Source organism: Hyperolius riggenbachi, unplaced genomic scaffold (genome assembly GCF_040937935.1).
Source record: "Hyperolius riggenbachi isolate aHypRig1 unplaced genomic scaffold, aHypRig1.pri scaffold_196, whole genome shotgun sequence".
Classification (NCBI taxonomy): domain Eukaryota; kingdom Metazoa; phylum Chordata; class Amphibia; order Anura; family Hyperoliidae; genus Hyperolius; species Hyperolius riggenbachi.
This window is the reverse complement of record NW_027152407.1, coordinates 232,750-247,456: the sequence shown is the minus strand read 5'-3', so window position 1 is coordinate 247,456 and position 14,707 is coordinate 232,750. Positions and strand designations below refer to the sequence as shown.

The following is a 14,707-nucleotide window of genomic DNA, read 5'->3' as shown; positions in this document are numbered from 1 at the left end:
GTATGGCCCTGCAGCGAGGTGTTAAAGCTGCAGAGTGCAGAAGTGTGAAAAATTGCCTGGTTGCGAGGGGGGTGTAAGCCTGTAGTCCTCAACTGGCTTAAATGTTTGCTTTTGATCCCCCCCCCCCCCTCCAGTGACTCTATCTGGGTTTTTGTACACTTTTCTTTTTTTAAGTAATTGTGGCTGCAGGGATACCGTGAAGGTTTAGAAATTTGCCTATCATTAGTCAATGGGGCATCACAATGTTTTGTGATGTTCAGTGACTCCTAATCACAGGCAACTGCTAACAAGGCTTAGTCATATACAGTGCTGCCCATAATTATTCATATTTCTGGCAAATTTTGACTTTACATTACTACTTTTCAACCAATAAGTAATTTTGTTGATGAGAAATGAAATTTGGTGTATCCCAAAATATAAGCTGATGTACAAGAGGCATTATTGTGAGAGGAAAAAACATACATTTAAACAAAGTGACCAGGCCAAAATTATTCATACCCTTCAAACTGTCAGTCTGAGGGGAAATCCAAAGTTCTATACCATTCCAAATACTCCAAACTGTTCTAAAGCATCCTAATTACCCTGATTAATTTGGAACAGCTGTTGCAATCTACTCAACAGGTGAAAATCCGCAGCTCTCTGCAGTTGGTTTGTGGATAGTCATGGCTAAGACAAAGGACCTCAGGACCTACTACACTATATTGTCTGTCGGCCTCTCCCCACTTTTTTTGAACCAGACAATAAGGGCCCTCTCACAGTATAAAGTGTGTAGGAAGGGGGCAATTGTTTTCCTGTGCACTTGTACTTTGCAATTGTACCAGCAGTAAAAGTTGTATTGAATGGTGTTGTATGGCATTATGGCAGAAATGCCACATTCAGAGAATGGGATCAGCTGTTCTTGGGATCTGGGATCAGCGATGGTGTCCTTGTGGTTGCATGTGGCTCAATAATCAGATGAGAACGCATGCAGTGTGAAAGGGGCCCCATACTACCTGTTGGCATTTGGATGTGTTTGGAACTGAATAACCCCCTCTGTACGGTGCAGCAGCACGCATTATTCTGACATCCGTAGCAGCCAATCAGGAGTCAGATCTGCCTGGCCAGGTTAGACTTCTGCAATGTGTGATGTGGAGGAGACTATATTCCTGCGATGGTGCTGTGCTCATACAGAGGTCATTCAGCTGTAACTAGCAACATAATGGTGGTTCAGGAAAGTCTCTGTTCTGTGTGTTTAGGTGGGAGCCGTGAGCGTCTCTAGTGCAGAATCATCACGATGGCGGCAGACAGTGCTGAGCGAGAGGAAGATGGCAGCCCGGAGATTGTATTGAGCGGTAACATCTTGGGATCTTTTACGGAGAGCAAACAGACACGAGACCTGATTGTCAACCTGCAGATGTCCTGTATGGAGCCGGTGAGCAGAGAGGTGTGCGCACAGAGGTTTAATGGTGAGCGATCCATATGTGTGTGACTGCGGGACATAGTGAGTCCTGCTGATCCAGAATCTGTTTGTGGGTAGAGGTGGAGGGGGGATTGCTGGGGTAATAGATTGAACTCTGCGCTTGGGGATTAGGCAGGGGTAGGAGACGAGAAGCCTGTATGTTCCTTGTCTGAGGCTCACCATCCTCTCTTCTTTCATTGTAGTTATGGACCATTATCAGGAGCAGCCTCACCTTCTGGATCCACATCTAGGTAAGCTATTTCCATAACCATAGACAATAGAGTTGGGGCCAGCAAGGCACCTCCAGGCTGCAGAGCAATGTTGCTAATGTTAATAAGTGTGGAGCCAGTTGACACTTCACTTTGTACACAGATCACTTTGTGAATGTGAACCTGTCAGGGCTGCTATATCATGATCATGGCTTCAAAGTGATAGGTTCAGATCAGGATCATTGCTACAGAGTCATTGCTTCAGATCAGGTTCACAGTGTCAGAACAGGGTCAGGACTCCAGTCAGTGGCTCAAATCAGTCATTCCGTCGAGTCGTGGGTTCAGATCAGGGGTGTGGCTCCAGAGTCATAGGTTCAGATCAGGGGTGTGGCTCCAGAGTCATGGGTTCAGATCAGGATCATGGCTACAGAGTCATGGGTTCAGATCAGGATCATGGCTACCGAGTCATGGGTTCAGATCAGGATCATGGCTACCGAGTCATGGGTTCAGATCAGGATCATGGCTACCGAGTCATGGGTTCAGATCAGGATCATGGCTACCGAGTCATGGGTTCAGATCAGGATCATGGCTACCGAGTCATGGGTTCAGATCAGGATCATGGCTACCGAGTCATGGGTTCAGATCAGGATCATGGCTACCGAGTCATGGGTTCAGATCAGGATCATGGCTACCGAGTCATGGGTTCAGATCAGGATCATGGCTACCGAGTCATGGGTTCAGATCAGGATCATGGCTACCGAGTCATGGGTTCAGATCAGGATCATGGCTACCGAGTCATGGGTTCAGATCAGGATCATGGCTACCGAGTCATGGGTTCAGATCAGGATCATGGCTACCGAGTCATGGGTTCAGATCAGGATCATGGCTACCGAGTCATGGGTTCAGATCAGGATCATGGCTACCGAGTCATGGGTTCAGATCAGGATCATGGCTACCGAGTCATGGGTTCAGATCAGGATCATGGCTACCGAGTCATGGGTTCAGATCAGGATCATGGCTACCGAGTCATGGGTTCAGATCAGGATCATGGCTACCGAGTCATGGGTTCAGATCAGGATCATGGCTACCGAGTCATGGGTTCAGATCAGGATCATGGCTACCGAGTCATGGGTTCAGATCAGGATCATGGCTACCGAATCATGGGTTCAGATCAGGATCATGGCTACCGAGTCATGGGTTCAGATCAGGATCATGGCTACCGAGTCATGGGTTCAGATCAGGATCATGGCTACCGAGTCATGGGTTCAGATCAGGATCATGGCTACCGAGTCATGGGTTCAGATCAGGGTAATGGTGTTTAAATTTCGAACCAATTTCTGACTCTGATGCCTATTATTATTTGTATGTAATCAAGTGAACCCATTCAGTTATAAAGTTTTTTTATTATTACTATTTAGTATTTGTATTGTATAGCTCCGACACCTTATGCAGAGCTGTACACAGTATATTGTCTTGTCACTTAAAGAGGAATGTTAACCAAGGAATAAACCAGTGCTAGTCGTAATGAAAAAATCTACGCTTACGGGTCGTTACGCGTAATTTTACGCTATTACGCATTACGCAATTACGGTTACGGCGTAAGAAAGTATCTACGGGGCAGTACCGTAATTACGCGTTGAAGCTACGCAGTTACGCGTAAGGATACCGTAATTCAGTTGCTTACGTTACGATATTACGCTTGCTGCCGTAACGTCCACGCGTACGTTTTGACGCATGTTTAACATATGTACGCAATAGCTGTCACTCACTAGGCGCCGCCTACTACGCGTACGTTTTGACGCATGCAAGGCTGATATGTACGCAGTAGGCGGCGCCTTGTGAGTGACAGCTATTGCGTACATATGTTCCGCATGCGTCAAAACGTACGCGTGCGCACGCATTCCGGGCACACTCAGCCTCTAAGCCTGTGATTGGCTAATGCGTACAGAACAACAGGAAGTTCAAAAAAACAGGCAGGACGCGTGTAAGAGACCTGGAGAGAGACACAGACTTCCTCTGCAGGGCACCAGAATCCACAGCCAGCCAGAATGCCTCCAAAGAATTGCCCTAAATTGAAAAGGATGGTGATTGAGGTAAGTGATCTATTGAACAAAATGCATATATGTTTGGTACTGTTTCTGTGCATTTATTTATATTTGACATTAAAAAGTTTATCAGGTGTTTGAGAGTTTTTTTATTTTATTTGTCACTGTAACTTTGCTTGTACCACTACTGTTAAAGGGACTCCGAGCTACGCGTCATGACGGTGGTCGGCGTGACAGTCCTGCGCATATGCGGGTTTACTGCGCATGCGCAGGACTGTCACGCCAGCTGCCGTCATGACGCGTATCGGCCGGCATAATGACGTGCCTCTTCCTATACCAGCAGGTGTCGGGCCGACACTCGTCTGAGTGTCGCGGCTGTGTGCTCGGAGTCCCTTTAATAGTAGAGACACATTCACACTGTATTTTGCTAAATGGTAGCTATTTTTTTTTAGCAGTTTTCAAGCGGTTGTTTAGCGGTTTGCGTTTACCTCTTTTTGCGCGGTTTGCGTTTTTTGTATGGGAGTTCCAACTTCCTAGCATCTACAGCATTTTGCGAATAGTGATTAGTGTTCTGATTGGGTGTTTTTTTTTTTTTTTTTTTTCTGGATCAAAAATGCAATAGCAGCATAGGGGGCAATATTGTGGCTGGGAACGCTAAGAATCACTTGCGTTCCCAGCCTGACGGACGGTGACGGCGAAACCGGAAGTAAACGCCGGCGGGGACGGGAGGATCGGAGGGACACGGCGAGGGCACCGATCAGCTGTAGGGGGCTGAGGGAAGCCCCAGGTTAGTAAAACTTTTTTTTTTCCGGGTTAACCCATTGAGGACCACAGTCTTTCTACACCTTAAGGACCAGACCCTTTTTTTCCATTCAGACCACTGCAGCTTTCACGGTTTATTGCTCGGTCATACAACCTACCATCTAAATGAATTTTACCTCCTTTTCTTGTCACTAATACAGCTTTCTTTCGGTGCAATTTGATTTCTGCTGTGATTTTTAGTTTTTATTATATTCATCAAAAAAGACATGAATTTTGTCAAAAGAATGATTTTTTTTTTTAACTTTCTGTGCTGACATTTTTGAAATAAAATAAAATTTCAATATACATTTTTGTCCAGTTTTATTCTGCTACATGTCTTTGATAAAAAAAAAAGTGTATATTTACTGGTTTGGGTAATAGTTATAGCGTTTACAAAGTATGGTGCCAAAATTATATTTTCCCATTTTGAAGCATCGCTGACTTTTCGGAGCACCTGTCAGGTTTTAGGAGGTGGCAAAATTCTATGATTAAATACCCCCCCAAATGACCCTATTGTGGAAAGAAGACATCCCAAAGTATTCACTAGGGCCCGTTCAGATCACAAATGCGGATGGCCATGCGTGCGGAACGCGTGTGGACCGCAACGCGTACGAACGCATGGCCATCCGCGTTTGTGTGCGTTGTGTGGCTGATCCCATCACTGAAAAGTGAATGGGACAGCCACGCGTTTTGTCAAAATCTGCGTGCAGCATGCGTTCCCGGACCGCACAGGTCCGGAACGCATGCAGTGTGAACATCAGACAGTGCACTCTATGCACTGTCTGATGTCATGCATGTCGGCCTCCTTTCCAAAACGCTGCTGGAAACGCGTGCAGTGTGAACGGGCCCTAAGAGGCATGGTGAGTTCATAGAAGATTTTTTTGTCACAAGTTAGCGGAAAATGACACTTTGAAACAAAAATAAAACAAAAATAAGTTTCCATTTCTGCTAACTTGTTAAAAAAAAAATCTGCCACGGACTCACCATGCCCCTCTCTCAATACCTTGGGGTGTCTACTTTCCAAAATGGGGTCATTTGTGGGGTGTGTTTACTGTCCTGGCATTTTGGGGGGTGCTAAATTGTAAGCACCCCTGTAAAGCCTAAAGGTGCTCATAGGACGTTGGGCCCCTAAGCGCACCTAGGCTGCAAAAAGGGGTCACACATGTGGTATTGCCGTACTCAGGAGAAGTAGTATAATGTGTTTTGGGGTGTATTTTTAAACATACCCATGCTGGGTGGGATAAATATCTTTCTAAATGAGATTTTTTTGATTTTTTTTTTTTTTTTACACATAATTGTCCATTTACATAGAGATTTCTCCCACCCAGCATGGGCATGTGTAAAAATACAACCCAAAACACATTATACTACTTCTCCTGAGTACGGCGATACCACATGTGTAACACTTTTTTCTAGCCTAGGTGCGCTAAGGGGCCCAACGTCTTTTGAGTACCTTTAGGATTTCACAGATCATTTTCATGAATTTAGTTTCTAGACTACTCCTCATGCTTTAGGGCCCCTAAAATGCCAGGGCAGTATAGTAACCCCACAAATGACCCCATTTTAGAAAGAAGACACCCCAAGGTATTCTGTTAGGAGTATGGTGAGTTCATAGAAGATTTTATTTTTTTGTCACAAGTTAGCGGAAATATATATATTATTTTCCCCCCAAAGTGTCATTTTCCGCTAACGTGACAAAAAATAAAATCTTCTATGAGCTCACCATACTCCTAACAGAATACCTTGGGGTGTCTTCTTTCTAAAATGGGGTCATTTGTGGGGTTACTATACTGCCCTGGCATTTTAGGGGCCCTAAAGCATGAGGAGTAGTCTAGAAACTAGTAGTCTAGAAAAATGGATGGGTGGCAGTGAAAGGTGGTGACAGGGGATGATTGATGGGTGATTGACAGGTGATTTACAGGGGAGACTAGATGTATACAAGGGGGGTGGGGCTGAGTATGTGGGCGGGTAAATGGCTGCCCAAGGTGCACATTAGGGTCTGATCTGATAGGTAGCAGTGACAGGGGGTGATTGATGGGTGATCAGTGGGTGATTTAGAGGGGAGAACAGATGTAAACCATGCACTTTGGGGGTGATCTGATGGTGGGTCTGAGGGCAATCTGAGGGTGTAGGCGGGTGTTTGTGTGCCCGCAGGGGCCAGTTTAGGTTCTGATCTGATGGGTGGCAGTGAGAGGTGTTGACAGGGGGTTATTGATGGGTGATTGATGGGTGATTGACAGGTGACCATTGGGTGCTTATAAGGGAGGATAGATTTGGGGAGCAGATGGTTTTCATAGGCAGTCATATGTTGATTCCAGTGTCTCAAAATATCAGTCAGAAGTATTCATAGCTGGCTAACAATATCTGTGATAGTCATCATAGGTTGCTCCCAATATCTGGCACTAGCCATAGTTGGGCCACAACATCTTTCACTTTATGTAATTATAGATGGCAAGCAATATCTGTCTGAAGTTATAGGTGGCCACTTATATCTTCTTGTAGTCATCATTATTCCATAAGTATCTGCCCGCAGTCATAGTTGGTTGAATTTGGTTCCAAAAAATTTTTGACACTGTCATATAATTGTTATATGTTGAAACATGATTAAAGTAAAGTTAATCCTAATTAATAAATAATTAATCTATACAATGGTCATGAATACTGTAAAAAAATTTTGCAGGAATTTACTAAAGGCCGATATGACCTGTCGGTGGGCGAGGCAAAGAAGCGGGTGGTCCGGAAGGTCCAGTTCCTGTTGAGGAAAGACTTCAACAGGAACTTGAAGGTGAAGCAGGTCCAGATGATGTGGAGCGACCTGAAGAGGAGGGACAAAGAGCTCGTCAAGAGCATTCAGGAAGCTCTGTCATGTAAGTCAGCAAACTACTAGTTTATGTATGTGTATCTTGGTGTCTTTATACTGTATCTAATTATCCTATAAAAATACCATGTGCAGTGAATATTATAATAGAGTTGTGTAGTATATACCCGTTCAATATTCACAGCTCATCACTTTTCCCACCTTTTTTTTTTTTCTTTTTTTTTGGACGGATTTATTCCAAAATGGGTTACCTAAACTATTTTTTGTGCTCCTGTGTGGGCATAGTGATGATATTTGTGCAGTATTTGCTGAGTGTTCGTTTTTGATAACCACTGATGATCACCGGGTACTCTCCATGCCCTTGGCAACTGCCAAGGTTTGCCTTGTGCATGATCCGGCTCTGGTGCACAGCCATTTTAAGATCTCTCCAGAGTTATTAAATTTGATTGATGCCTATGTTCATGTTTGGCCTCTCAAGGGCATACGCAGACTTGGCTCAAAGCCACTCCTTTGATATATTTGCTGTGTGTGTAGGGTCTTATTCCTAATAAAGATGAACCATTGCCCCAGGGCCCAGTCTACGTTCAAGAGCGCTCTTTATAGCCTATCCTATTTATATTTTACTATATTTAAGAGTCCTATTCTTTCATGTCCAATAAAGAAATAAAAGGTATTAGAATATAAGTTTAAAGAAAAAAAAATTACTTTCAGTAAAAACGTAATACTTTTTACCAATTTCATGACATATTTTGTTCTCATTATATTATTTATTATTGTTTATTACAGCTGGATCTGCTTCTCGTCCACCGGCACCACCTGCACAGCAACGCCCAGCCCGCCGACAGGACAGGAGGACCCCCACCCGTCTGCGCAGCCCCAGGACCTGCAGGAAGGAGATGCCCCTGGACCCAGCACCTCCCGGTCTTCCTCCCCAGGCCCCTCCTTTCACAGCCAGCGAGTGGCCAGGTGATTTGCCGGATGCCTCCAGACAGGTAAAAATCTTGCAGTCTATAATTAAGAGGTTTTGGATCAGGATCAGGGGTCGAGTCCTGCGTGAACGCGGGTGGACGACGTACACTTACTTTTATTGGAGACTGGACGTCGTCCATCCTTGCACCCTGGAGGGGAGCAGCGCAGTGGAGAGGAGCATTGGGCAGAGCAGTGGGGAAGGGCGGACGTTTCCCCCCCCCTTCCTCACCTTGGCTGTTAGTGGCAGCGGGCCTCAGTGGGCGGGATTTACCTCCTCCTGTTCCGGAGAGGTGACGTTGTGTGTGCAGCTAGTCTGGACTAGTCAAGACCAGAGCAGCGGCACAGCTTCAACTCGCCGGAATGAGGAGGTGGTAAGTCCCGCCCACTGATGCCTGCTGCCACTACCAGCCACCACCGCAATCGTTCTGGAGGGGAGAGCCAGGAAGAGGAGCACAAGGTAAGGGAAGGGGGGGTGGGGGGAACGTCCACCCTTCCCCGCTGCTCTGCCCAATGCTCCTCTCCACTGCGCTGCTCCCCTCCAGCTGTGTGGACACCTGGCTACATATGCTGGTGCCACTATACACCTGGCTACATATACTGGGGCCACTATACACCTGGCTACATATACTGGGGCCACTATACACCTGGCTACATATACTGGGGCCACTATACACCTGGCTACATATACTGGGGCCACTATACACCTGGCTACATATACTGGGGCCACTATACACCTGGCTACATATACTGGGGCCACTATACACCTGGCTACATATACTGGGGCCACTATACACCTGGCTACATATACTGGGGCCACTATACACCTGGCTACATATACTGGGGCCACTATACACCTGGCTACATATACTGGGGCCACTATACACCTGGCTACATATACTGGGGCCACTATACACCTGGCTACATATACCGGGGCCACTATACACCTGGCTACATATACCGGGGCCACTATACACCTGGCTACATATACTGGGGCCACTATACACCTGGCTACATATACTGGGGCCACTATACACCTGGCTACAATATACTGGGGCCACTATACACCTGGCTACAATATACTGGGGCCACTATACACCTGGCTACAATATACTGGGGCCACTATACACCTGGCTACAATATACTGGGGCCACTATACACCTGGCTACAATATACTGGGGCCACTATACACCTGGCTACAATATACTGGGGCCACTATACACCTGGCTACAATATACTGGGGACACCTATACACCTGGCTATACTGGGGCCACTATACACCTGGCTATACTGGGGCCACTATACACCTGGCTACATATACTGGGACCACTATACACCTGGCTACATATACTGGGGACACCTATACACCTGGCTATACTGGGGCCACTATACAACTGGCTACATATACTGTGGACACCTATACACCTGGCTATACTGGGTACACCTATAGACCTGGCTACCTATTCTGGGAATATCTATACATCTGGCCACCTATTCTGTGGACACCTATAGACGTTGCTAGCTATACTGGGGGTACCTATTTTGGGGGAACTGCTGTCAGATCTGTATTTATGGTGAACAGATGATGCCAGATTACGTGTATTTTGGGGAATCTCTGCCAGATTTTGTATGTTCGTGAACCACTGCTGACAGATTACATGTATTTTGGGTGTTACGTGTATTTTGGGTGATCCACTGACAGGTTTCGCGTATTTTGGGGAACTGCTTCCAGATTATGTGTATGTTGGGGGAACTGCTGCTGGCAGATTGTCTATTTTGGGGTAACCACTGCCATATTATCTGTATTTTGGAGGAACCTCTGCCAGATTATGTGTATATTTGGTGAAATGCTGTCAGACCAGCCTCGGACAGGCCCACCGAACCACCGATGGTCCCATCGGTGGGCCCCGGCCGTCCCGCCTCCTGGGGGCCCCAGTGCTAAAAAGGAGGGGGGCTAAGCGCAGGAAGGGGGGACATTGTGCACAGATCGGCGGGGAGGGGCGGAAGCCTCCCCCCCCTCCCTCACCTAGGGGCCCCCCTTCCGCGCTCCCCCCCCCCTCTCCAGAATTGCAGACAGCGGGGAAGAATCACTTAACGGCATGAGTTACGGAGATGAGATCCGTAGCTCTGCGTGCCGCTGGCTGGTCTGCTCTGGTTCCTGAACTGACTGTCCAATCACGCTCTCGCAGGAAGTACTGCGAGAGCGTGATTGGACAGTCAGTTCAGGAAGCAGAGAGCAGACCAGCCAGCGGCACGCAGAGCTACGGATCTCATCTCCGTCATGCTGGTAAGTGATTATTTGCCGCTGGCTGCAATTCTGGAGGGGGGGCCCCTAGGTGAGGGAGGGGGGTTTCTGGTCACTGCTGCCCACATTACGATTTTCTGGTCACTGCTGCCCACATTAGGATTTTCTGGTGTCTGCTGCCCACATTGTGATTTTCAGGTGTCTGCTGCCCACATTGCGATTTTCAGGTGTCTGCTGCCCACATTGCGATTTTCAGGTGTCTGCTGCCCACATTACAATTTTCAGGTGACTGCTGTCCACATTGCGATTTTCTGGTGACTGCTGCCCACATTACGATTTTCAGGTGTCTGCTCCCCACATTACGATTTTCTGGTCACTGCTGCCCACATTGCGATTTTCAGGTGTCTGCTGCCCACATTGTGATTTTCTGGTCACTGCTGCCCACATTACGCTTTTCTGGTGACTGCTGCCCACATTGCGATTTTCAGGTGTCTGCTCCCCACATTACGATTTTCTGGTCACTGCTGCCTACATTGCGATTTTCTGGTGTCTGCTGCCCACATTACGATTTTCAGGTGTCTGCTGCCCACATTACGCTTTTCTGGTGACTGCTGCCCACATTGCGATTTTCAGGTGTCTGCTGCCCACATTACGATTTTCTGGTCACTGCTGCCTACATTGCGATTTTCTGGTGACTGATGCCCACATTGTGATTTTCTGGTCACTGCTGCCCACATTACGCTTTTCTGGTGACTGCTGCCCACATTGCGATTTTCAGGTGTCTGCTGCCCACATTACGATTTTCTGGTGTCTGCTGCCCACAGTACGATTTTCTGGTCACTGCTGCCCACATTGCGATTTTCAGGTGTCTGCTGCCCACATTACGATTTTCTGGTCACTGCTGCCCACTTTTGGGGGGGGTATCTGGCACCAACCTGATTGCATTTTGGGGGGTATCTGCCGCCAATCTGATTGCATTTTGTGGGGGTATCAGCCGCCAACCTGATTGCATTTTGTCGGAAAATCTGCTGCGATTTGACTACTTGATGAATTATCATGAGGCATGTAACTACTTGAATATTTTATCTAAAATGTATCTGGTCGGACCTAATCTCTGTGAATAACACCGCTACTTATGTTGTGTTTTTTTTTTTTTTTTTTTAAGTCTGCCCATGACTCATCGTGACCACGCCGATGTTCCAGTGCGTGGTGACACCCATTTACTTTCGCTGCGGCGCGCTGCGCGCGCCGCATGTGGACATATCCCTATTGGAGACTGTCCTCAGAAGTGCTCACAATCTTTTCCCTACCATAAACTCATGCAAAATTTCTAGAGTACATGTGTATGTGAGCCCAAAATGGGGGGGTGGCGAGGAGGAGGGGATCGGGGGGGGGCCCCAGGCTGAAACTTCCTTGGTGGGCCCTTAGTGTCCCAGTCCGACCCTGTGTCAGACTACATCTACTTTTTGGGGATACACTACGACAGAGCTCAAACTTCCCCTGGCAGACCATTTATACCACTAAGGACATGTATATTTGGCCCCACCCATGACCATGCTCACGCTATGCTTAAACAAACCCATTTTTTGGCGCACCGCACTATGCGCGGCGAAGAGATTTTTTGGGTGAGTCCACTCCTCTCTTTTTCAAGGACTACACCCCTGATCAGGATGATACCATTTATTGGCTAACTTAAAAGAATAGAAGCATGCAAGCTTTACACTGTCGAGGTACATTTCCATTACATGCGGTACGATGTGGCACACCACGGGTGTCCTGAAACCATTGCACGGCAGTGGTATAGTTTGTATTGCGTTCAGGTTATACGGAGCGGTGTAGACTGATCCAAGAATCTGCAGCATGCTGCAGATTCTTGCAGGGCTGCATCTGCGTCCCATCTCCTCTAATCACTTCTGCATTGGGAGATGCGGAAGTGATGCGGCGAGGTGGCACTTCTATGGTGGAACAGGGCCCTAAATATTATTGTATAAGCTTTACATTAAAAAAAAATTTTTTTTTTCCTTGATACAATGATTTTACATTTTACAATCATGGTAACCTATTTTCCCTATTCTTTCCACAGTTCCACTGTCTACCCACTTGAAATTGAGGAGGGACCATAGGAGGCTGAAGGCAAGTGTGAGGCGGCATCAGAGAGGAGTGCCGGTCCGGGACTTCCTTATTCTCAAGCAGCAGGTCCTGGAGCTGCGCCAAAAAACGGCCCAGCAGGACGAGCTCATCGCCCGATTAATGGGCACCGGGGGCAGGTGTGATGCCTAACTTTTTTTTTTGTGTGTGGTTTTTTTTTGGGGGGGGGGGGGGGATAGTTTTGTTGGACCATTGTAGCCCCTGACACACTCCAATGAGTTGTGGTTCACCATGAGCTTGCTGGTTATTTTGCACCTCTCGGTCAGCCCCGTTTGTATGGGCGTGCGATACGTGCAATAGCCCGGGGCGCTGGATTGCAGGAGGGGAAACAGAGGTGGTGGGAGTGAGTACAATAGTAATAACTCACCTTCGTTCAGTAGAGTAGCCGATCCCACGCTGCTTCAATGTACTTCCTTTCCCGGCATCTGTCTCTCAGTAACAGCGCCTCCCTGTGATGATGTTCCGCATGTCAACACAGGGGGGCGCTGTTACTGAGACAGATGCCGTGAAAGGAAGAACATTGAAGCAGCGTGGGATCGGCTATTCTGCTGAACGAAGGTGAGTTATTACTATTATGCCCGCTCTTACCAAGCTGCAGCGCCTACCTATCTAAACTATACTGCAGCACCTACCTACCTACCTAATCTAAACTGCAGAACCTACCTACTCTATACTGCTGCACCTATCTACATAATCTATACTGCAGCACCTACCTACCTACCTACCTAATCAATACTGCAGTGCCTACCTACCTGCCTAATCTATACTGCAGCACCTATCTACCTACGTTAGATGTACTGCAGCAACTACCTACCTACCTACCTACCTAATCTACACTGCAGCACCTACCTACCTAATCTATACTGCAGTGCCTACCTACCTGCCTAATCTATACTGCAGCACCTACCTACCTACCTACGGTAGCTGTACGGCAGCACCTACCTACCTACCTACCTGCCTAATCTACACTGCAGCACCTACCTGCCTAATCTATACTGCAGCACCTACCTACCTACGGTAGCTGTACGGCAGCACCTACCTACCTGCCTAATCTACACTGCAGCACCTACCTACCTACCTACCTACCTAATCTATACTGCAGTGCCTACCTACCTGCCTAATCTATACTGCAGCACCTACCTACCTACCTACGGTAGCTGTACGGCAGCACCTACCTACCTACCTAATCTACACTGCAGCACCTACCTACCTACCTACCTAATCTATACTGCAGTGCCTACCTACCTGCCTAATCTATACTGCAGCACCTACCTACGGTAGCTGTACGGCAGCACCTACCTACCTACCTACCTACCTGATCTATACTGCAGCACCTACCTAGCTACCTACCTAATCTATACTGTAGTGTCTACCTACCTATCCAAATCTATACTGCAGCACCTACCTACGGTAGCTGTACTGCAGCAACTACCTACCTACCTGCCTAATCTATACTGCAGCACCTACTTACCTACCTAATCTATACTGCAGTGCCTACCTACCTGCCTAATCTATACTGCAGCACCTACCTACCTACCTACGGTAGCTGTACGGCAGCACCTACCTACCTACCTACCTACCTACCTGATCTATACTGCAGCACCTACCTAGCTACCTACCTAATCTATACTGTAGTGTCTACCTACCTATCCAAATCTGTACTGCAGCAACTACCTACCTACCTGCCTAATCTACACTGCAGCACCTACCTACCTACGGTAGCTGTACTGCAGCACCTAACTACCTACCTACCTAATCTATACTGCAGTGCCTACCTACCTACCTACGGTAGCTGTACTGCAGCACCTACCTACCTACCTACCTACCTGATCTATACTGCAGCACCTACCTAGCTACCTACCTAATCTATACTGTAGTGTCTACCTACCTACCTAATCTATACTGCAGCACCTACCTACGGTAGCTGTACTGCAGAAACTACCTACCTACCTGCCTAATCTATACTGCAGCACCTACCTACCTACCTACCTAATCTATACTGCAGTGCCTACCTACCTGCCTAATCTATACTGCAGC

The 14,707-nt window shown here is 47.2% G+C and overlaps 1 protein-coding gene across 1 annotated transcript; it reads left to right on the top strand.

The window, feature by feature from the left end:
* Positions 1–1,250: 1,250 nt before the first annotated feature.
* LOC137543745 (tubulin-specific chaperone D-like) lies at positions 1,251–12,802 on the top strand. Its single transcript, XM_068264878.1, has 3 exons — positions 1,251–1,445; positions 1,642–1,689; positions 12,606–12,802. Exons 1-3 carry the CDS (start codon positions 1,274–1,276, stop codon positions 12,800–12,802), a joined length of 417 nt encoding a protein of 138 aa, XP_068120979.1. The 5' UTR covers positions 1,251–1,273.
* Positions 12,803–14,707: the final 1,905 nt, after the last annotated feature.